The 22,812-nt window shown below is 43.0% G+C and overlaps 3 protein-coding genes and 1 long non-coding RNA gene across 6 annotated transcripts; 3 read left to right on the top strand and 1 right to left on the bottom strand.

Annotated features, from left to right (window-relative positions):
• Positions 1–3,746: 3,746 nt before the first annotated feature.
• On the top strand, positions 3,747–10,795 carry LOC133920694 (MADS-box protein ZMM17-like). The gene is made up of 6 exons (XM_062365294.1): positions 3,747–3,934; positions 9,812–9,881; positions 9,978–10,139; positions 10,250–10,291; positions 10,397–10,438; positions 10,547–10,795. Exons 1-6 carry the CDS (start codon positions 3,747–3,749, stop codon positions 10,793–10,795), a joined length of 753 nt encoding a protein of 250 aa, XP_062221278.1.
• Positions 10,796–11,319: 524 nt separating this feature from the next.
• LOC133923247 (style cell-cycle inhibitor 1-A-like) lies at positions 11,320–13,489 on the top strand. The gene is made up of 4 exons (XM_062368662.1): positions 11,320–11,324; positions 11,737–11,861; positions 12,084–12,148; positions 13,262–13,489. Exons 1-4 carry the CDS (start codon positions 11,320–11,322, stop codon positions 13,487–13,489), a joined length of 423 nt encoding a protein of 140 aa, XP_062224646.1.
• Positions 13,490–14,245: 756 nt separating this feature from the next.
• On the bottom strand, positions 14,246–16,539 carry LOC133922598 (glycine cleavage system H protein 2, mitochondrial-like). The gene is made up of 4 exons (XM_062367988.1): positions 16,259–16,539; positions 15,080–15,168; positions 14,695–14,865; positions 14,246–14,594 (listed from the first exon to the last, which is right to left on the bottom strand). The coding sequence occupies exons 1-4, from the start codon at positions 16,488–16,490 to the stop codon at positions 14,469–14,471; spliced, it is 618 nt and encodes a 205-aa protein (XP_062223972.1). The 5' UTR covers positions 16,491–16,539; the 3' UTR covers positions 14,246–14,468.
• Positions 16,540–16,638: 99 nt separating this feature from the next.
• On the top strand, positions 16,639–20,932 carry LOC133922599 (uncharacterized). 3 transcript variants are annotated; one of them, XR_009910508.1, is made up of 5 exons: positions 16,639–16,961; positions 17,046–17,159; positions 17,360–17,710; positions 17,818–17,864; positions 19,537–20,928. It is a non-coding gene; the product is annotated as an uncharacterized LOC133922599 (long non-coding RNA). The 3 variants fall into 3 exon arrangements; XR_009910509.1 differs by having other exon boundaries at positions 16,639–16,919; positions 17,046–17,710; positions 19,537–20,932; XR_009910507.1 differs by having other exon boundaries at positions 17,046–17,710; positions 19,537–20,931.
• Positions 20,933–22,812: the final 1,880 nt, after the last annotated feature.

The following is a 22,812-nucleotide window of genomic DNA, read 5'->3' as shown; positions in this document are numbered from 1 at the left end:
GTGCTCCAACAATGACCAAGGGCTAATCCTGCCATTCTTGTATCGCCTCTCCTATGTTATGTATCTGATCGAATTTGTTATGGTGGAGCAGCTGATTGAACATGTTTTCAATCTAGACCATTATTGGATGGAAAAGAAAACAGCCATGCATGATGCATCTGGATCTACCATCATGATAAAATAGGAGTAGTTTTTATTTCTTTAATTTATATATACGTCTTAATCTGAATTATCAATCGAGTGATTAGTTGGAATAACTTTAACACTTTTACTCTCTGAATTTGTACCTTAAGTAGATATGAGAAAGAATCTTGACCTGTCATCAGAAGCAAGTGAGAGTTGTTGAGCACTTGAACTCTGTTGGTCTGTTCTTCCATTTTCTTCATATGCATCAGCTATACATACAAATAAAATTTTGTTCGGGTGTGCAACGGGTAGGTGGCCGATCATATGTAGGTAAGCACACCTACTAACATTTGGTTATTTAAGATTTTTTGTAAAAAATAACTTGAGTGAATTGCATAAAACTATAACTGTTATGTCATTTGTAATATAAAACTATAAATATTGTACGTAGTAACACAAAACTATAAGTATAGTGTACTAATTTCATACAAAATCTAATTTTAATTAAATTAATTCAAAAAATAGTCTTATATTTCTCAAAATTTTTAAAATTTTTTGTACTTGATTCATAATCTATGTGCAACTCATTTTAATTGGATTAACCAAAAATCCTGTGTAGAATTTAAACTAAAATTCTCCAAAATGCTACTTTTATAACCTCTAACAATTGTTAGGACCTCAAATAAAATCCCAAAAATATGAAAAAATTCACTAATATTCTTCTTATATGATGATCTAATTTATAAAATTATTTTTAACCCTAGGTTATATGGTAAAAAAGTGAGCTACTTTGTAATAATCCTTTTATATACTTACAAAGGAACTCAGTTTTTCACTATATAACCTAGGTCTAGATAATTTTAGAAATTAGTCCATGATATAAGAAGAATATTAATGATTTTTCCAGATTTTTGGGATTTGTTTTGAGGCACTAACAATTATTAGGAGTTATAAAAGTAGTTTTTTTAAAGAATTTTAGTTTAAATTCTACAAATTATTTTTCGGTAAATCTAATTAAAATGGGTTCTACATGAATTATAAAATACGTACAAAAATTTCTAGGATTTTTGGAGAAATATAAGACCATTTTTTTGTGAATTCAATTAAAATCGGTTTTGTGTGAAGTTAGTGCACAATACTTAGTTTTATGTTACTGGGCATAATATTTGTAGTTTTGTATTACAAATGGCACAATACTTATAGTTTTGTACAATTCACTCAAATAACTAGCATGTTTACACAGTTAAGATAAAACAAGTTTTTGTGCTTGCTCTCTGTGCATATATGCATGTAACATTTGAACATGAACGTGAATAGGCATATATGCAAGTGTATTAATATCTTCCCCAGAAATTGATTTAGCATTACTAATTGAGACATGATCTCCTACAATGGTAACTGCCTGAAGATATGTCAGAAATTTTGGTTAGCGATTTATTTTTCTTTTCTAGAACCGAATTGATTAGCCTATGGAAAGGGTTTTACACTAAGTTTAATTTTGGCTTGTGAAAATATGATGAGAAACAATTAGTTCAAACAAATATATAGTTATTTTCTTTTGCGATGAAACACATGGATAGTTATAAGTTGCATGCCTCGAGAGATTTTTTTTTAGATAATGGAATAGATTATTCCTGCCTTTGCAAAGAGATTTGCACACAGCCGTTCATTATTACAAGCCTCACACACACCAAGGCAATCCGTGATGGAACTCAAAATACTTCTCACACCGCAACATAGGAAAACAGAGATTAAACACAAAGTCTATTACTAAACTGCCATCCATGTCGGGCGTAGATCTCCATCACTGTGGTCTCCAAACGTCGACATACATCTGTGAAACGAGATCTCTCCTCCACTTTCTGTAGCATGGACTAGAAACGTATCCAGTACGTATCGAGTATGCATGCCTCGAGAGAATACATATCTGAATCTGAGACGCATCAAGAAAAAACTCTGAAGGTAAATCATATAGTAAATTAATGTAAAGAGAGATACAAGCCTAGATCACATGCATGATGCACTATATATCCCTTGCATTTAGTAATTTGGCGATAGTAAAATTCGTGTAAAACACGAAACCTCGCAGAACTTGACACATGCATGGATATGAACCCTAGCCAACCCATCAATGGGGAGATCGATCAAATGATATTCTTAGAGAGAAAAAACTTCCAAAAATTATTGGGAAAATTTCATCGATCCTTTTTCCAAATCAGGAGCGCATGCAAGCCAACCCCATCCCCATGTGGAACAAGCTAGGTAGCAGTCCCCATCAGGGCAAGCAAGCAATGCAAGCAGCTCCATCGCGATTCAATACGCTAGCAGCTAGGGTTTTCTTGGCTCAGCTGCCATAAGCGGCAAGCGTCCCTGTCGATCTCTGGCTCCTCGTGGCCACCGCGAGAACCTGCCGAGATCGGCAAGGTGGAGGAGACCGAGCGGGGCCACGCGGTCAGAGGGTGGTTACAAGTCCACATACACTGAGCTCGACGACGTTGCTTTCCATGGCGCCTTGTGAGGGCATGCAGATCGGCGAGCTTACAGCATGCCTCCTCGCACTCGCATGCTCTCACTGTACAGTGCACAGTGCTGCAAGTGCAGGGAGCAAATTAATATTGTGCAGTGCAGAACTCGATCTCGTTCATGAGCCATGACCGGCGCCCATCTAGCTAGGAGTATACTCCGGCCTATGTGCATTGCATATTGCAGCCTCTGAAGAACTAGCTAGCCTGATAACTTGTGCAGTGTGCGGTTCTGAAGATTGTGCGTCACAGGGCTCGTGCATATGTGCAGGAACGCATCATTTCGTCAAAGATATACCTGCAGAGATGTGGGAGAATCATATATACGCATGGACTGGTCATGCTCATCATTTGGGTGTTTCTTAGTTCTTACGCGCTTTGACTCGTTGAGTGGCTCAAGACCCTGGAAAACCACACATGCATTGCAATGGTAAACATGTACCAATAATTAAACGAAAACATTAGCTATATATATATACAGTTTAAATAAACTCTTTGTATTTACTTGGTAAATTTGTACCAAAGCACGTATGGAAAAGCCTTTAAAAAATTGGCATGTGCTGGTCTCACAGTTAAATATCAAGTGTTACTGCTTACTGCTGATGACTGATGAGTAGCATTTACTTAAGCAGGAGGGCATAGAGGCCGGCCAGCACTTTGCACGTTGCTCTCCTTCTATATATGTCTCTCCTTCTGCTCCTCCTGCCTTAGCCTTTGAAGCAAGCACCTCACAAGGTATGAACCTAGCTCTCTCTCTCTCTCTCTCTCTCTCTCTCTAGTCTCTAGCTATCTCTTTCTCTGTGATTAATTCAAGAAAAATGTAGCCTTTTCTAGTTCTTCATCCTTCACAAGACAAGTAGACAAATTTTCTACTTCTGATTGCGCTCTTTTTTGAGAATTTCTTTATGTGACTGCTCGGTTCATTTTGAGCTCATCCAGTGCCGCATGTTAATTATTCCAACAAGATTCGCCCCATTAGTATCTCAAGTTCTTAACCCTTTATTTGCTTCCTCATGCAGACCAGAGAAAGAAAAGGAGGAATCGCTTCCTCGATCGATCTCCCAGGAGCTAGACGTGTTTGGATCGTACGTAGCTGCCATGGGACGTGGGAAGATCGAGATCAAGAGGATCGAGAACGCGACGAACCGGCAGGTAACCTTCTCCAAGCGCCGGGGAGGGCTGCTCAAGAAGGCCAACGAGCTCGCCGTGCTGTGCGACGCGCGCGTCGGCGTCGTCATCTTCTCCAGCACTGGCAAGATGTTCGAGTACTGCAGCCCTACCTGCAGGTTAGGCTTTGGCCTTCTCTCTCTCTCTCTCTCTCTCTCTCTCTCTCTCTCTCAGATCTCAGTTGGTCATGCATGGTAGCTCTTCATCCTGAAGTGCCGATCGATCAGTTTCTTGTTTCTCAAACACATTAATTTTTCGTTAATTTAATTAGTTCTTTCTACCTTGTTTTAAGATTTGCAGAAACAATTAATCACTGGCCGTGTATACTCCCCCCCCCCCCCCCCCCTTTTCTTTTTTTTGCTCAAGAGTTTTCAGATCATTGATACGATGATCTGTGCATATATGATCGATGTACTGAGTTTCACTTGTAGTGCATGGATCTAAGTCACGATAATCACAAATATGCGATCCCCCCTTTTTCTTGACTTTTACACACTACTTTCCTAGATTTCTGTGCTCAATTGTTAAGGATTTATGATCAAATAGGTACAATATAGGTACCGAAGCATCACACACACTACCCCTGTGATCTTTGTTATTTCTTGTAAACTACTTGCGCACTTGTTTTTTGCTCTAAAAAATGTGGAGTTATTTTCTTGAACTGAGAATTTGGGAGATAATGATTGATGTTACATGCTATATAAGCATGCATATATTGTTAGAGTACGTAACAAACTATAGTTAGCGTAGAATCCATCGGAGCTAACAAACTCTTGATCTGTTGAGATACGATCTGTTGTATTGTCATACTATAAATACAAGCAAAGGCCTGCGGGCTCATTACGCCAAATATTTCTCTTCTTTCTTGGTACCAGAGCCTGAAGCTTTCGATCTGATCCATCTTCGTAGCCATGTCGTTCACTTCAAGCCCGCAGCTATCTGGTGTCGCCGGAGCACTTGTTTCCTCGCCTTCTGCCACCGCGTCAGCCTCGCCTACCCTCAGCCCCATTCCCATTCGTCTAGATCGATCCAACTTCCTGCTTTGGAAGACCCTCATCCTACCCAATCTCTCCGGCCAGAATCTCCATGGCTACCTCGACGGGACTACTGCTGCACCAGCCCGTACGATCACCCAGGGAACCGGCGATACCGTCGTACAGGTTCCGAACCCTGCCTACCAGACTTGGTGGCAGCAGGATCAGCGTGTTCTTGGCATGCTGCTCTCCTCGATGACGGAGGACGTCGTCAGCCAGATGATCGGCCGCAACACGGCAGCCCAGGTGTGGGCTGCGGTTCATGCCATGTTCTCGGCGCAAAGCCGGGCTAGCATCCGCCACATTCGTCACCAGCTCCAGACGCTGAAGAAGAAAGACTTGACGGCGGCCGAGTACTTTCACAAGATGAAGAGCCTCGCGGACACGATGGCCACGATCGGCCATCCTCTTGATGACGACGAGATCATCGACTACATCCTTGCCGGTCTTGGCCCCCAGTTCGATGCACTCGTGGCGTCCCTCACAGTCATCAACACTCCTGTGACGCTCACTGATTTTTATGCCTACGTCCTATCGTATGAAGCTGTGCAGGATCAACACACGCAATCCGGGGAGTATACGACGTCGGCCAACTCCGTGGCCCGCCAAGGCGACTTCACCACTAGCAAGGCCCCTCGCTCCCATGATGCCAATGACGGCCGTGGGGGTGGACGCACTGGTGGAGGCGGTGGGCAACGGGGACAAGGTGGCGGTCGTGGTCGTGGTGGCGGCCGCAATGGTGGCAGTCGCTATCGTCCCAGGTGCCAGATCTGCAAGATCTATGGGCACGAGGCTCTCAACTGCCGCAACCGCTTCAACCAAGTGTACCAGCCTGACGACTACCGTTCCGGCAACTCCGCTTCGACCAACCATGGCCACAATGACAACCATTGGTACATGGATACGGGCGCCACCGACCACCTCACTAGCGACTTGGAACGTCTGTCCATGCACGAGCGCTACGGGGGCAAAGATCAAGTCCAAGTGGCAAATGGCGCAGCCGATGTTTCATGCATGCAGGTTCCTGACGCTGCGCTTGACATGCCTAGCGGGGGCACCGTGCATGGCACTGTTCACGTAACCCCTGCCTTGTCTCTGCCTCAACCTGGCGCCTCACCCGCTGTTCCATCCTCGCCAGCACTCGAGCCTGCCTCTCGAGCGGACGTTGGGCCTTCCTCCCCAGCCTACTATGAGGGTGCACTTCCTGCGGTCCAGGATGTAGCGCCTGGTGTCCCCGATGCCGCCACCATCGCAGTGCCTGGTGTCCCCGACGCTGCCTCCATCGACGTCCAACCAGCAGTTCCTCCAGCACCCGTTCCTGCTCCGGATGCTCCTCCGCCGGGCCACTCGATGACAACTCGTCTCCGGGACAATTTGCGAGTGCCCAAGCAGTATACGGACGGCACGGTGCGCTATGATCCCCAGCGCCGAGCCTTTCTTGCTGCACCGACGTCGCATCGCGTCGCTCTCTCCGAGCCCGCTTGGCGTGCGGCCATGGAGGATGAGTTCTCTGCACTTTGTAAGAACCGTACATGGACTTTGGTGCCTCGTCCTGTTGGCATCAACATTGTGGGCAGCAAATGGATTTTCAAAACGAAGTATCTTCCGGACGGCTCGGTTGACAAGCACAAGGCTCGTTTAGTTGCTCGCGGGTTTACTCAGCAGCATGGCCTCGACTACACGGAGACTTTCAGTCCAGTTGTGAAGCATGCTACTGTTCGGCTTGTCCTCTCCTTGGCACTTTCTCACGGGTGGTGCCTACGGCAGGTTGATGTGAGCAATGCTTTTCTTCATGGCTTCCTCGACGAAGACGTCTACATGAAGCAGCCACCCGGCTTCGAGGACCCGCGCTATCCCACATATGTGTGCAAGTTGCAGCGTGCTTTGTACGGTTTGAAGCAATCTCCTCGAGCCTGGTACGCCCGCCTCAGCGACAAGCTTCATCAACTTGGCTTCACGTCATCCAGAGCAGATACATCTCTCTTCATCTTTGCTCGTGGGGGCATTACCATTCTTATGCTAGTATATGTTGATGATATTGTCATTGCCGGGTCCACTCCTCAAGCGGTTGATCATCTTGTTCACTCTTTGTCCAAAGCATTTCCCATCAAGGATCTTGGCAGATTGGAATACTTCCTCGGTCTTGAAGCTGCTTACAATTCAGGGGGCATGTCCTTAACCCAACGCAAGTATGCACTTGATTTGCTTCATCGTGCTAGCATGGAGAATTGTAAAGCAACGTCAACCCCGATGTCTGTGACCGATAAGTTGACGCGGGACTGCGGCCATATCCTCAATGCCGATGATGCTTTCAAATATCGCAGTATGGTGGGCGGTTTGCAGTATCTCACATTGACACGTCCTGACATATCTTTTGCTGTGAACAAAGTGTGTCAATATCTATCGCAGCCAACTAATGTGCACTGGGAGGCGGTCAAGCGCATTTTGCGGTATGTCAAGGGCACAATTAATACCGGACTGCATTTTCGCAAATCTCCATCAACGCGCCTTAGCATCTTCACTGATGCTGATTGGGCCGGGTGCACGGACGACAGACGGTCGACGGGTGGCTTTGCCATCTTTCTTGGTCCCAACCTTGTCTCCTGGAGCTCGAAGAAACAGCCCACTGTCTCAAGATCGAGTACCGAAGCCGAATACAAGGCGTTGGCAAATGGGACAGCTGAAGCTATTTGGATTCAATCGGTTCTCAAGGAACTAGGCGTCGTCCAAACTCTACCACCAGTGTTATGGTGCGACAATCTGGGTGCAACTTACTTAACGGCTAATCCGGTGTTCCATGCCCGCACAAAACACATCGAGGTCGATTTTCATTTTGTGCGAGAGAGGGTTGCACTGGGAGCGCTTGATGTCCGGTTCATCTCATCAGATGATCAACTTGCCGATGCCTTCACCAAGCCAGCTACCCGGCAGACCCTTGATCATTTTCGACGCAATCTGAACCTTGTACACAGCGGTCCAGATTGAGGGGGCGTGTTAGAGTACGTAACAAACTATAGTTAGCGTAGAATCCATCGGAGCTAACAAACTCTTGATCTGTTGAGATACGATCTGTTGTATTGTCATACTATAAATACAAGCAAAGGCCTGCGGGCTCATTACGCCAAATATTTCTCTTCTTTCTTATATGTTGCAAGATCTGCATGATCCTAAGTTGTTAAGTAGCAAGCTAGTAAAATATATTAGCGCCCTGCCTCCCTTTGTGTACTCTGATTTCTTGGCTTGTGAATTAAGTCGCGCATGAATCTAGCATCAGTATAATTCGTTCAAACACTCACCCGAAATTACAGATCGATCGATGTTGATAACTACATGCATGCATGGTGGCTCTGCTTAAATTCACCGAACAACACCAAATCAAATCAGAAGGCAATTTTGTATATATATATAAGAAGCTAGTATATCTACTATGTACCATTGTTCTGTTCATACATATGCTAAAAGTTTGCTCACAACAACTTTCTTGAATAATTTAGTTATCTAACTGTGCACTACTACATAACATGCTATTAGTGGTAGTTCAAAATCGTCATCAATAGTGAATTTTGAACTGTCACTGATTACTCAGCACTGATAGTCAGTGACTATCAGTACCAGGTATAGAGAACCGACACAGAAACTCAACATCGTTGCCGGTTCGAGGCTCGAACCGGCAGTGATAGGTGGACCGTGAGCAAAAAAAGAAAACAAGTTGGATCAAAATCAAGCTGGCTCGGCTACCGGTACCACCGCCGCGCTCGCTCTGACCGCACCGCCCGCTCCTCTGTATACACGGCTCTACTATGCTCTACTCTGATGGCATATACAGTGTATGGAAGCTATTACTATAGATGATGAAACTGTTAATGGTCTAGAGCTCGATCGCAAGCCAGCTATGGATTATCTAGTTGTACCAATACTACCATACACATATGGAATGCCCATTGTTCTACAAACTAGCACTAAAAACAAACACATAACAAGTATATGTTTCTATCTCTGGCAATGTCAATGCCATATACATGGATTGGGAAGCCAACATCTGAGCAAGCTATCTTGATGGACAAGATGTTTACAGCCTCACAAAGCTAGTAATCTCGCTTCTTTTTGTAGACTGCATCAATAAATCTCATGGACCAAGGGGCGCTGTCGTGCGGGGAAAAAGCAAAGGAAATAAGGACGGATGGCAGAAGATGCAGTAGAAAGTAGAATCGAACAGAAGAAGCATGACTTATACTCCTTGTCGAGGTCGAATGTTGAGAGATCAACGAAGGAGAATCGGTTATAGTAGACACCCTGTTGCTTGGGATCGAAGTCGAGGATGGGAGCCGAGGCTTCCCACCTCTTACCCATGAGGTGGCCCTCCATCTGAAGATGGCATGCCTCCTGCAGCGCTTCCTGCCTCCGCCTCTCCGCCTCCGTCGCTTGCTTGGCCTCCTCGCTCATGAGGGAGAGAGATAGAGAGAGGAGGGGAAGAGATAAATTAGAGAGAGAGGAGAGGAAGAACAGATAAGGTGGAGCGTGTCGGCGAGGATGAGCTAGCTGATGAGCCAAAATTCCATTGAATGAAAATTTCGAGCCCGATCTATTGTAGCACTTATCAGTGGTTGTTCGTAGCTAGAACTGACACTGATACCGACTATTAGTGTCAGTTCGTGGCTGAAACCGGTACTGATGTATCAATATCGGTTTGTAACACCAACTGACATTGATAGTCCGTTTCAGTATCGGTTCTTAGCAGCTAATCATTGTTCATGCGTGGAATATTAAGAACCGTACTGATACATTTTAAATGCCCGTTCCTCTACAACCGGCACTGATGAGTCGTTATTTTTGACCGATTCTGTAGTAGTGAAGATTCGTTACCACAGAGGATTACTCATATGTGGATCTATTAATCGCACGCGTGTGCTCTGCTTATCAGATCACTAATTTGCTGACATGACTACTTGTTTGATAACTCAGCTTGAGGGAGCTCATTGAGCAGTATCAGCACGCTACCAACAGCCACTTCGAGGAGATAAATCATGATCAGGTACTACGATAGTTGAACACAGATAAATTTAATTAGTAATTAATTGCCGTCTAATATATATGCGTGCCAGGTAACCAATTGAATTTGTGCACGCAGCAAATATTTGTAGAGATGACACGGATGAGGAACGAGGTGGACAAGCTGGAGACGGGCATCAAGAGGTACACCGGCGACGATCTCTCCTCCCTGACCCTCGCCGACGTCAACGACCTCGAACAGCAGCTCGAGTTCTCCGTCACCAAAGTCCGCGCAAGAAAGGTAAGTACTTCTAGTTCGATCAATTCTTACAATTGCAGGACATCAACGAATTGGCCTGGTGTCGATCAGTTCTATGGAAGTACTGTGAATATATTGTGCAATGGTTGCAGCATCAGCTCCTGAACCAGCAGCTTGACAACCTGCGTCGCAAGGTAATTCACAATAAACTCGGCAATCAACAGATCCTTCTTACTAATGTAGATGATTACTAGTGATTTATGAATGTTTTATCGGTTGTCAAATTGATTAATCGACAGGAGCACATCTTGGAGGATCAGAACAGCTTCCTGTACCGCATGGTAATCGATTCAAGAAATGTTCTTCAAGCTTAATTGTGTGTATATCTTGTGTGCACGATTGGTTATTGCCGTACGTGTTGCATGTAATTGTACGTGTCGGTTCTTCAGATCAACGAGAACCAGCAGGCAGTGGGCGGCGCCGACGTGAAGTTGGCGGAGATGGCGCCGCTGGCGATGCTGCCGGCGGCGGCCTTCGGGCAGGCCTCGTACTACGGCGAGGAGTCGTCGAGCACGGCGCTGCAGCTGACGTCCGCGGCGCCGCAGCTGCACGGCGGTTTCAGGCTGCAGCCGACCCAGCCGAACCTGCAGGACCCCGCTTGCGGCGGCCTCCATGGCCACGGCCTGCAGCTGTGGTAAGCCCAGCCAGCCATGCACACATCTGATCACTCAGGTGTGTATATATATTTACATTTATTCATATATATACATTTTTGCGTTGCCAGAACAATTTCAATTGATTTTCTTAGTGCTCATGATCCTACGAAACTTTTCTGTCTCCAACTGCAGATGTGTGTGCATGTAGACACGCATGCATAATCGATCGGTTGATGATGCATGGGAGGAGAAGAACATCACAGTGGAAGACAAGGACGACTATCACTAGCTAGTTTAACTATTGAGAGCTCATATCATCTGGAGAAGTAATAACATATGTATGAAGTAGTCTCTGGATAATTCAGTTCTCTACTTAGTATAATTAAGCCAGTAGCTAGCTTGTCTTAATTGGTTTCGGTCTCGATCAGTACGACTATCAGTATCAGGATGGTATCGAGCAGCTACGTTTGAGTTCTTGTGTGAGCTAGAGTGAGGTAGTGTATATTATGGAGCATGAACAACTAAGCAACTTAATCTGGATGATGTGTGTCATGATGTGCCACGTCATGAGGTACGCACGGGGAGTAGCTACACACGAGAGTATGATACCTTCACATGTATTAGCTAGCAATCTCTACTGTGAAAGCATCAATATAATCTTGCTGACCAATCAGAGTCCGAGTTCTCTGCAACAGCAAGTTGTGTTCAATTGTTCAATCGGACAAAGAAATCCTGATTCCTGAACAAAGAATAGCCTGCCATGTTGGTTTCAAAAAGAAAAGAAAAAAAATCCATTTTACTACTCCAAAGTATTTCGATTGTCTGAATAACCCCGGCCTAAGCATTCTTTTGGTTTACTTAACCCCCTCAACTTCTTATACCGGGTCACTTGCATTATTGGCCCCTTAATCTATTATGATTGGGTGGTTTTGCCGCTGTGGACTCCAAGTCATCTCATTTTGCTGACGTGGCCACCACATAAGGCTGACGTGGCCACAACATAAGGGGCGGGACAAGGAGGAGAGCAGGAGGAAGAGCCGAGACGACAGAGAGGAAGACAGGCGCAAGAAGAAGAAGAGTAAGCACAGCGACAGGGACAAAGGCAAAGGTTTGACTTCTTTTTATCTTTGTACAATACCAGTTCTTGTTCTTCAACATTTTCTCTCCTCTTTGTCTGAAACTATATCCACTTATTTTTGTTGATGCAGTTTTGTTATATCTTAGCCTGTTTATGTTAAGTAAATTTCTGCTATCTCCGTGTACACTAGGTTGTGTGAAATTGATCTTTGCTAGGGTTTGATTTTGACGTGTATTTTTCTGCTGTTGACAGAGAGGGGTTCGAAGGAGAGACATTCCAAGGAGAAGGAGAAGAGTAAGCGGAAATACAAGGATGCTGTTGGTTCTCTACACGACATAGTCTGTTTTATTAGACATCACTAAGTAAATAGTTAAGATGGGATTGATTTTTTAAGTATCTAGACTGTCAGCTCTTTAGGAATCGTTTCCTATGTAGATAAATTGTTGTCGAATATTATTTTTACGTTGGCATAAAGGTCTGAAAAGAGAAGTTAATTGAGGAAGAGTGTTGGTTTGCCCTAGTAGTAGAACCAAACTTAGAACGTTTCTAATTCAGGAATAAGGTATCGTAAATTTCTAACATTGTCCTAGCCAAAGTATAAAGTTACTTGTATTAGCATGGATAGGACTGTTTGGTTGGTGACCCCAACGTGGCAAGCCAAAATTTGGTCGCGCCCAAGAAATCTGGTCCCCCATTTGGATCAATGCCAAAATTTGGCTGCACCTCGAATTTTTTTGGCTTGGTCTCGAACCAAATACTACTTTCTTTGCCCCGATTTTGGCATGACCTCAGTTTTGGCATGGCTAAATTTTAGCTTGGCTTCTTGGGATCATAAACCAAACAGCCTAGGGTTTCATTGAAATTGCCAGAATGCATTTCTCAGCCGAAGGCTGAATAGAAGTTTGAAACTTGCCAGATTTCTATTTCTATTTCTCATATGAAGGCTGCACAGAATAACAAGATTTGTTGTTACCATTGACCTGAAGTAGTGGTTAGGTTATTGCTGAATAGAAGATTGAAACTTGCCAGATTTCTTTAATCAAGGTTGTGAGGTTATTGCTTTCTTTCCCGTGATTTTTCTTAGTGCTATATCTGATAGTAGTATTAGTATTACATGCTTGGAAAAATCTTCACAACCATAGTTGGTGTGCCTAGACTAAGACGTTAGTTGCATACCATTAATCATTTTGAGGTCAACTGGAATCTGGGAGAGTTAGCAATGTGTGGTTATCAGAAGTAGCAAGTTGCTAAGAAGTGAGAACATGCATAGTGAATCAAATTTATTTGAATGCACCATTTTGATTTGTATGTCCTTGCTAAGAATTGATTGGCATATAGTGCACGTTGGTCTAGTTTTTTTTCCTTGCCCTTCCTCCTTTTATTTTGGCTTGAGTTTCCCATGCGTCTTATGTTTTTCCCTGCTGAAACAGGGGTTTAAAGAAATATCCAAAGATGACTACTTTGCGAAGAACAATGAATTTGCAACTTGGCTGAAGGAAGAAAAAGGAAAATATTTCTCAGATCTTTCTTCAGAGTCTGCTTGTGATCTGTTCCTAAAGTTTGTGAAAGAACGGAACAAAGGAAAGCTGCCGTCACAATACTACGAGGGGATTACAAGCGGCCCACGATCAGCACACAATTGGAACATCAAAGCATGAGACAAGTTCTGCTTCTGCTTGACCTGCAGCTTGAGGCCTTTTGTGTTTTCCTGTCGAGATTTTCATAGAGTACAATCTTTTTTTTCATCTTCTAGGTTTTTGTATCTTAGCTGATATACAAATTTATGTCTAAAAAGGGAGGGCATATCCTAGTTGTTAATTATTGCTGTGTTTAGCGCTAATGCTAGTTATGTTCTTACCATTGCTGATAGATCCTGGCAACGAGCAACGAACTACCTGCTGTTTCTCTTTGGCGAAAAGCTGCCTTTTTGGTGATAAGAGCCACAATTTGTTGATGTTCTTGCAATGCTGGGTTTTCTACAGAAATATTATCCGTGGTCTTATATCCCTCAATTCTTTGTGGGCTATGTTATTTGGCAGAGGGATGTGATGCGAACATGTTATGCGACTGGATCACCATTCGCTGGACATGCTATAATAGATGTTTTGAAGTACCTGAGTGGCTGAGCATACATACCTGCCAGCTAAATTTGCCCAGGCCATGGATTTATTTTATTTGATTGTTCATCAATTCTGAGTAGCCAGAACTCATGCTTTTGCTGAATTGATGTGGGTTACTTCGTTTACACCAGAAACGTCTGTACAGAAAATAAATACACGTCTCTGTTTAAGCAACTATCAATCAGTTCACTATCGCCCCTTATTCGTCTATTGTGCTTAATACTGGCGATCCTTGTCTACCACCCACAAGAGCAACAAACCATTTGTACAGTAAGGAATAAAAAAAATCCATAATAGACAAAACCAGGGCAGTACTGGAAAATAAATAACGAAACCCATGTCCTTTACAAGTTTGAAATATGCATTTGCCCTTGTAGAATAAGCAAATATCATAAAACCAATTTATTCCATGTGATGAACCTTTGCCAATTCGAGATTAAGTGCGTGGTGGCACACCACAAGCATTGATAAAGCTTGAAACAAAGGTTCTTGATGTTTCAAAGGCACTCTTATTTGTTTAATGCTTGTTTTCTTCCTCACAGAATTTTGAGTACTTCTCGTCGTCCATCAGCGAATTGAGCTCACCTGAATCGCTGAGCTTGACCTTGATAATCCATCCCTTCTCATAAGGACTTGCATTGACCTAACCAGAAAAAATAATATGCATAAATATCATAACATTGTTTAACCTACCCCAAGGTTTATTTTCAACTTATTTCTGGCAACTCTGAGTTGCAACTTACCAATCCAGGTTCCTCGCTTAGTTTGTCATTCACTGCAACGACCTCTCCAGATACAGGTGAGTTGATATCACTGGTTGCCTTCACACTTTCAACAGCACCAAAGTTCTTTCCCTGGGATACACTACTGCCAACTTCTGGCAGCTCCACATACACAACATCACCCAAATGGTCCTGGAAGCAAGGAAAAAACACATTGCTAAGCATTGCAAGCCCTGACTCTATATGCTCAACATGATAGTACATACCAGACCTCAAAACGTTTAGGCAGTAGATTGCATGCGTTATGTAAGTATAGGTACTGAATGAAGCACTGAATAATCTAACACACGGTAGAACTAACACCTAAATTTGTTCACACTGCACAGTTATATAAATGTATGAATACCTGGGCATGGTCAGTAATGCCAACAGTTGCTGAATCATCCTCAACCTTTGCCCATTCATGAGTGTCAGCATACTTCAGATCCTTCAGCACTGAAAAAGGGGGAAATGAGAAATATTCATAGCATGAGATATGGTAAACACTGAGGTGGCAGTGCTACAATGAACATATAACCATAATCACTCCCATTGGTGACTCCTTGAAACTAACATATAATTATATAAACTGAAGAGGGAGTACTTTTTTTCCTATTGCCACTTAACTGATGCTTGATAGAAAAACAAAGCACTTCAGAGGCAAATTTCGGGGAGTAAATACCTACAACAATCTATTTTTGTTTCCTAAAACCAGCATAATAGATAACCATTTTTTACGGAGAAAACTCTACTATAAGAAGCTCGATCCTGAGATCATTTCTTATGCATCTCTACTGATGACACGACTATATATTCATAAGGAAAAAAAATATCATGGTGTTGTAACATTTCATCCTCTTATTGGAATTCTCTATCAGCAATATGTTGGTAGGTAGACTTTTTTTTTTCTCCTGATAGCTTTTACAAGCATATTCCTGAAACAAAATGAATACATCTGAATTTTAATGTACCAGCCCATTTTGTGCATATCAGTATGAAAATTTTGTGCATAACTTGTACCGGATGGTTTTTGATGCGATAACAATAAACATACAAATGCATCAAATAAATTTTAGGCTTTAAAACAGTGCCTTATCAACATCTACATAAGACAAATCAAAAGCTCCGAAATCAATCTACTGAAAATAGCATCGCAGTATATATCCAATCGCAGAAACGTGAACTTTTCATGCGCGCGCTGTCACCATCGAATCCTCTGCAACGGACACGGACATGGCATTTGTTTAAAGAAAAGATGAAACCGTTCACCGCAAAAGGATCAAAGCAGCCGAAACAGAGAAGGGCGGCGGCTAAACCCCGTCGTAAACCCCATTCCCGAATCGTATCCTTCACATGATATCCTGATGCGCGGGGGAATCAAAACTCGAAAACACGAGATCAAGAACCGTTCCACAAATCTGGTCTTGAGGAGGAGCAGACATCAAGATCATGCCATTCCGACACCAAGGACCCGTGATCCCAAGAAACGCAGCACGGAACCAGAAACGGGGGGGGGGGGGGGAAGAGGATCTAGAGGGATTTATACCGGTGGAGAAGGCCCTGGGGAAGGTGGATATCCTGAGGTAGGCGGCGGCGCGGGACGCCCAGAGCAGCCGGGAGGAGGCGGCCATGGGCATGATCGAAAGGAATTGATTGCTCGGCGCCGCCGCTTTCCGCTCTCCCGGGTTTGGTGGTGGCTTCGGTTCTTGATTGAAACCGGAAGTTGGTGGTGCGCTTGCAAACTGGGAGAAATATTTGCCCCCGTGGGCCTTTTGCATTTGGTGATAAATTAAGGCTTAATGCAGTCACCACTCACCAAACCGATCATAAAAGATGTATTTTCTACTCCTCCAATACTGTACTCGGCATCACCGCACCACGGGCTGGAGGGAGTTGGGGCATCGGATCGGAATGCGTGAACAATCACCGGTAGTGGAGGCTCTCTGACTCTGATCAGACTCCTGACCTGACCAGTGTTTGGTGGCTGATGCAGACTGCAAAACAACAATAGTGCAGTGGAGGCATATGTCAATGTAAACGGGCCAATTGGCCTAGGCTGTCTCGTGGGTTGGGATTTCGGGTCCTCCTCCTCCTCTTGGGCTTCGTCTTCGGACTCTTCTCCATCTCCTGCGGGCGGCTTCACTGGAACGGAACAGGGGAGCTGACGGTGGGTGCGGTTTTTCCATGGCGATCGGCTGTGGTGACGGGTGACCTCGCTTCTCTCGCTTCTTGCCGTCCTTTTGCGATCAGTGAGTGCCTGCTTCCAAGGCGTTCGACGAAATGCGTTCATGCCAGGTGCTCGCTGATGGAGGTGCTGTGTTCTGATTTTGCAGATAGCTTTCGCCTTTTGTGCATCAGTGTAGGGTACATTGCAGAATGGACGAATGGTTGATTACTAATGTTGCAGCTCGGTGCAGCTTCTACTTGTGTTGAATACTAATGGCGAGGTACAGCTTCTACTTGTGTTGCAGCTCAGTGCATTTTAGGGAATAGGTGCCATTCACATTTGATTACTAATGGATGTATTACAATTGCAGATTTTGCACTACTTTAGCTCATTACATGCAGATTGCTTCATGTTTTCTTTCTCTCTTTTTTTGGGTTTGCCATGGTAATTACTAATTGGATTGTCATGCATTTTCACAAGATGTAACCTGGCAACCTTTCAGTGGTACTAAGAGCCTGTAACTTGCCTGAGATCTGTTTGGTTGCTACCCTGAAGATTCTAGCCTGATGAAACTGGCCTGAGTGCACTAGCCCGAGTCAGATAGGGAAATGGTCGCCTGAGCTCCCCATGCCAGCATCTCCTACTTGCCTGAGTATAATCACCCCTTTGCTATATAAGAAAGAAAACGAAGACCACTTTCCCCTCCCCACTCACTGCTAGCATAGGGTCTTTACAGAGGCAAATCCCCACTGATCTCCCCATGGCTGCAGCGCCAGTGATCGGGAAACTACTCCAACTTGCAAATCCGGTGGTCAGCTTCTTCCCATTATGGTCAGCTTAGCCCTATTCATTGTCTACTCGAGCTACCAGAATGAAGGCTCAAGATCTTTTCTCTAGATCCTCAAGTAATCTCTCTCCCTTTATTTGTGCGTGTTCAGACTGAAGTGCCTCCAACAGAAGCTTTGCCACGATCTGGTGCTGCAAGGTGAGAACACAATCTCAAGTTCCTTGTTGTTGCTTTTCCCCTCTCCTGTTACTTTATTATTGAAGGATTCTAACAAATGTGCTTATTAGAAGCAAATCTTGTACATACGTGTATGTGTGTATTTTTTTCCGCACCTATTTCATATTTATTTTGTCATTTGATACTCAGATGGATCTAGATCCTACTCATCAGTACAATATCGAGCATCGAGCTTGAACATTGGGTGTTTTAGCTATTGTGTTGGCAATTATTCGTTGGCGATGCCGTAGAAAAAAAAAGACGGTCTCCAAGGAAATATGGACCATTGGTGGATAGAGATTTGGTTAGGCAAACAAGGCTAGATGATTTGTACAATGGGAGTGATGCAAATTGCATTAATCAGCTTCGGATGAGAAAATAAGTGTTCTAGAAGCTTGCCTCCAATTTACGTGATAATGGTCTACTACGCGACACAATTCATTTCTTAGTGGAAGAACAATTAGCTATGTTCCTACACATAGGTGACCACAATTTGAGAAATCATGTTATTGGGCTTTTTGTCAAAAGATCTAGTGAGACAGTGAGCCGGTACTTCAATGGGGGTGTTGAGAGCTTTACATTATCTTGCTAAAGATATGATAAAACTTAGGTCAGTAGAGACCCATTCAAAGATAGTTACTAATCTTGGCCGATTTTACCCATGTTTTGAGGTATGTCGTGCCAAATATATTTAACATTCTAATTCATATAGATGACATGTTTGTGTAATTATAATTTCTTCCAACTTAGGATTGCATTGGGGCACTTGACGGCACACACATCCTTGCATTTGTCCCCGAGAGTATAGTTAACAGGTTTAGAGGTCGCAAGTCCTATCCAACTCAAAATGTGCTTGCTGCAGTTGATTTTGATTTGAGGTTTACCTATGTACTTGCTGGATGGGAGGGTTCAGCGCATGACTCGGTAGTTCTCAAGGCTACCCTTAAAAGATCAAATAGAATTCAAATACCTAAAGGTGTGCATGAAGTCCTAGTATTTTCAGTTGTCCAATAATTTGTGATAAGGCAATAAACTCGTTCATCTATATGTATTGTAGGCAAATACTATTTAGCTGATGTAGGGTATGCGGCAAGACCTGGTATACTGCCACCATTTAGAGGTGTCTAATACCACCTGAATGAGTTTGGAGGCGGGAGAGCACCAGAAACACCCCAAGAATTATTTTATCTTCGACACTCTTCCCTTCACACATCTGTTGAGAGAGCATTTGGAACCTTAAAGGACCGTTTTAAAATTCTTGCTAGCAAGCCTTTCTTTCTGTATATTGTTCAAGTGAAGATGGTGATAGCGTGTTGTGTGATACACAACTGGATCCTTGATAATGGTCCTAATAACCTCATATATGATGAAGCTCTTTGGTTTAGTAGCCTACCTAGGTCAGCTAGAGTAGCTACAGATCAAGGGGAGGAGCACAAACAGTGGATGGCGTTTAGAAACAATCTAGCTAATATTATGTGGGAGGAACATTAATGTATGCCACCATTATTTAGTATTATATGTCATGGATATTGTTCTATGACTATTTGTTATTTTTGTATGAACTATTCTTTCAACTCTATATATGTATTTTAGCATTTGTTTATATGTTCTTTGTTGGATATCATTATTACCTGCATCATGCATTGTTTTGTAGCTCAACCATGGATATAGGAGAAAGCAACAATAATAGCAAGGGCAAAGGCGAGACAAGCAAACAAGTTGGGGGATCAAGTGCCAGGGCAAAACCTATTAATTGGCCTCTAGCACTCTCTGAGTTTCTTCTTGATTGGTACATTGAAAAGAAGTTAGAGTTGCCACCAAAAGCAGTAATAAAAAAAGATGCATCACACTGCATGCACATCAGCTATAAAAGGGAAGTATGACACTATTTAAACTATTGATCAAGTTTAGCACCACTACAGGCATCATAAAGAGACTTGGTCACTTGTATCTCGCCATCTAAATGAGAGTAGTAGTGGCTGGGACAAAATAATGAAGATGTTATCTCTCTCCCAATCTACTTTGTATGAACTATCGGTAATCACTAATCATTTAGAATACATAATATTTGAAAAGTTCTTGATGAAATTTTGCCTTGCAGATAAATGACTGGAATTCTTTCAAAGCCAATTTAGTTCTTCAACAAGTTGCAAGAATTGTTTAGTAGTTCCTCAGCGGATGGAATGTTTATGCAAGATCCTTCCAGTGTTGCTAATTTTGATGATGAAGCTAACATATTTGATCCTCTAAATAATATGTCAGCCTATGCTGAAACAAAAGATCCACAGGGGGAAGACTTGGACAAACTAGAGTCAGATAGTGATGATTCCAAGGAGGTGGTGGCCCTTAGTGCAGCTGCTAGCCAAGTTTCATCATCTAATACATGTGGTTTGAAGCCAAACAAGAAGAATTTCAAAAGGTGTGGGAAGCCAAAGACGCTACCCCAATCACATAATGATAAGGGTAACAAGCTTAAGGCAAAATCAATACCTGCATTGCATGATGACAATAATGTTGACGTGCTGATCAGCAGTACCTTGGTTGGAATCAAAGATACCCTTGCAAAACCAATACAAACTGTAGCACCGCAAGACCCAAATGGTCCTCTATGGGACATGCTCAAGAATATAGCCTTAGAACCTAATGATAAGATGAGAGTAGGAATGCACCTTTGCAAGTCAGAATTTCAAGCTCAGCCTAGTTTTCTTATGAGCATGGGTCAAGAATACCTTGAGTGTTTGATCTAAAGAGTTTTATCGGGTGATGATCCGAATCTCTAGTGACTTATAGGTGTTGATTGGTGGCAAAAGCTTATCGTGGTTGATGAGGGACTATTTTTGTTGCACACTTTTGATTATGCAATTGCTGCACTATTTGTGTTTAAAAAATTGCTAAATATTAACTTAGGTACTATAGTGATGCATGTTGTGATAGGCTGCTAATATGCTAGCTGTGGTGTTTTCTAACTTTTGGACATATTGATAATCTGATAGCTTTGTGACTCTTTACTTTTGTGTCGTATAAGTTATGCTATTATTGGCTGGAACAAATATGTCAGATGATTATGTGATGGAAGTTTGCTCGACAATGTTAAACATATTATTCTCTAGCAAATCTCTGTACATATGTATTGTGATGCATGTTTAACCACTTCTGAATTTTCATATATAGGAACAAACATAACAATGTGTAAACGGTAATCTCACCACCTATCTAACATATGGTGAGTGTAACCTCAGGCAAAAATGAACCAAACACCGTCTGGCTCTGGTGTCTACTTAGGCATGGTTTCAGGACTTCAACCAAACAATAGCTTAAATTTTATGTGCCTGATCATGTAACTTTGCCATGCAAGCTCAGGCTACCCTCAGGCCTGATCACATAACTTTGTCATGCAAGCTCAGGCTACCCTTAGGCATGAAAAATACTCAAGCAAGCTAATCAGGGTAGCAACCAAACATGCCCTAATATACATGAGAGTCACATGTTGCAAAGTCCATAAGATTTTTGTTTGCTTAGGTTGTGCCTGGATATGCAAGAATTGTGCCACATCTCCGGCCTAATGTCGGTTAATTTTTTGTATCTTTACTTGAGAAGTTGTGTTTGTCTTTGTGTATGGTTTATGTTAAATTAGTTTCCCAGTCCCCACTGTCTTTCGCGTAGACTCCATTTACATTTGTAGGTATTATTCTTCTTTTTGCTCTGTCAACTCTCCCTTTCTTTTGGTTGGATGAATCTTTGGTGCACAAGGTTACACGATGGTATGTTGGAATAGCTCTTCATATTGCAGTACGAAATGGAATCTTTTAGGTTATGATGGCGTGGAAACGGATGGGTGGGACCCGTCTCCGCGTCAAAAGAGACAAGTTTGAGTTTAATTCGAATTTAACATGGACGAAAATAAAATGCATCCTCGCGTAGGCATGATTGTAGTATAATCGCTGACATATTTCGCTGCTTGTTCGTCTCCCAAGCGCGGAGCGCTGAGTTCAAGGATTTCTACCTATACAAGGACGTCGGTTCGTTGTTGCGACGTTCGACCGCACAAAAGGTATTATCCATGTTTCATTTCTAAGATCATCATCAAAGAATTAGTCTTTATATAATTGGGAATAACATAGCACAGTCATTCTGAGAGTCTTCGATCATTTGGCATGGTCCCTCGTATGGCTATATAAAGTTTCCTCTTTTTTTTACGTGTAATGAGTTGGACATTAACAGCCATCAGATTTTTTATTTATTTTTATTTTTTTAGATGGCACAACCACATTCCCAACTTAGTAGGCTAACCCTTTCCTGCGTGACTCAAACTCAAATATATGAACCAGCAACTAGTGAAGCGGCTAATCCTGTTATAAAAGAATAGCAGATGACGAAAGGCGAGATGGATACTAGCGAGCGTGGATGGAGATTGGCCTCTACTTTTTTAGCTCGCTGTTTCCACCCTTTTGCACCCATACGTCAATCTGACAAAGCTCTCACATTAGGCAATAGAATAGTATCAGAAGGTCTTGGTTGGGAGGACTACGACATTGAGTATATCTTAATCCCTACAGGATACATTGAATGGGGAACTGCGGTTTTAGAGAAACATTCTTTTAACTTGAGAGGGGATGGCGAAGGCACTGATTATATTTATAGAGCCATTTATTGCTCCTTAGGTAAATACATTGTTTCACCCTCCTTGCTGAAATCTTTATTGGAAAGATGGAATCCACAAACAAACACCTTCTTATTTCGATATGGTGAGCGCACTATAACCCTTTTGGACATGCATTGGGTGGTGGGTTTACCACTAGATGGAGAATTTTGTGAGGACTTTATCCCGCCTCAAGATGAACTGGAATCCTCTCTTTTGTTGTACCCGAAGTGTTTATCACATCTCTTAACAGTATGGGCAGACCTAGCAGCGGGTAGCAACAAGGTGTCA

Source organism: Phragmites australis, chromosome 6 (assembly GCF_958298935.1).
Source record: "Phragmites australis chromosome 6, lpPhrAust1.1, whole genome shotgun sequence".
Classification (NCBI taxonomy): domain Eukaryota; kingdom Viridiplantae; phylum Streptophyta; class Magnoliopsida; order Poales; family Poaceae; genus Phragmites; species Phragmites australis.
The sequence above is the reverse complement of the archived record's forward strand: the minus strand, read 5'-3'. Positions and strand labels throughout refer to the sequence as shown.

What these genes read in the sequence shown, in the direction of transcription:
- LOC133920694 (XM_062365294.1), top strand. Translation starts at nt 3,747, where the DNA reads ATGGGACGTGGGAAGATCGAGATCAAGAGGATCGAGAACGCGACGAAC. An exon ending in TTGACAACCTGCGTCGCAAG is followed by an intron (nt 10,292 to 10,396) that starts GTAATTCACAAT and finishes ATTAATCGACAG; the next exon opens with GAGCACATCTTGGAGGATCA. An exon ending in ACAGCTTCCTGTACCGCATG is followed by an intron (nt 10,439 to 10,546) that starts GTAATCGATTCA and finishes TCGGTTCTTCAG; the next exon opens with ATCAACGAGAACCAGCAGGC.
- LOC133923247 (XM_062368662.1), top strand. An exon ending in CGACAGGGACAAAGGCAAAG is followed by an intron (nt 11,862 to 12,083) that starts GTTTGACTTCTT and finishes TGCTGTTGACAG; the next exon opens with AGAGGGGTTCGAAGGAGAGA. An exon ending in AGCGGAAATACAAGGATGCT is followed by an intron (nt 12,149 to 13,261) that starts GTTGGTTCTCTA and finishes CTGCTGAAACAG; the next exon opens with GGGTTTAAAGAAATATCCAA.
- LOC133922598 (XM_062367988.1), bottom strand. Translation starts at nt 16,490, where the DNA reads ATGCAAAAGGCCCACGGGGGCAAATATTTCTCCCAGTTTGCAAGCGCA. An exon ending in GCATTACTGACCATGCCCAG is followed by an intron (nt 14,866 to 15,079) that starts GTATTCATACAT and finishes CCTTGCTTCCAG; the next exon opens with GACCATTTGGGTGATGTTGT. An exon ending in TAAGCGAGGAACCTGGATTG is followed by an intron (nt 14,595 to 14,694) that starts GTAAGTTGCAAC and finishes TTTTCTGGTTAG; the next exon opens with GTCAATGCAAGTCCTTATGA.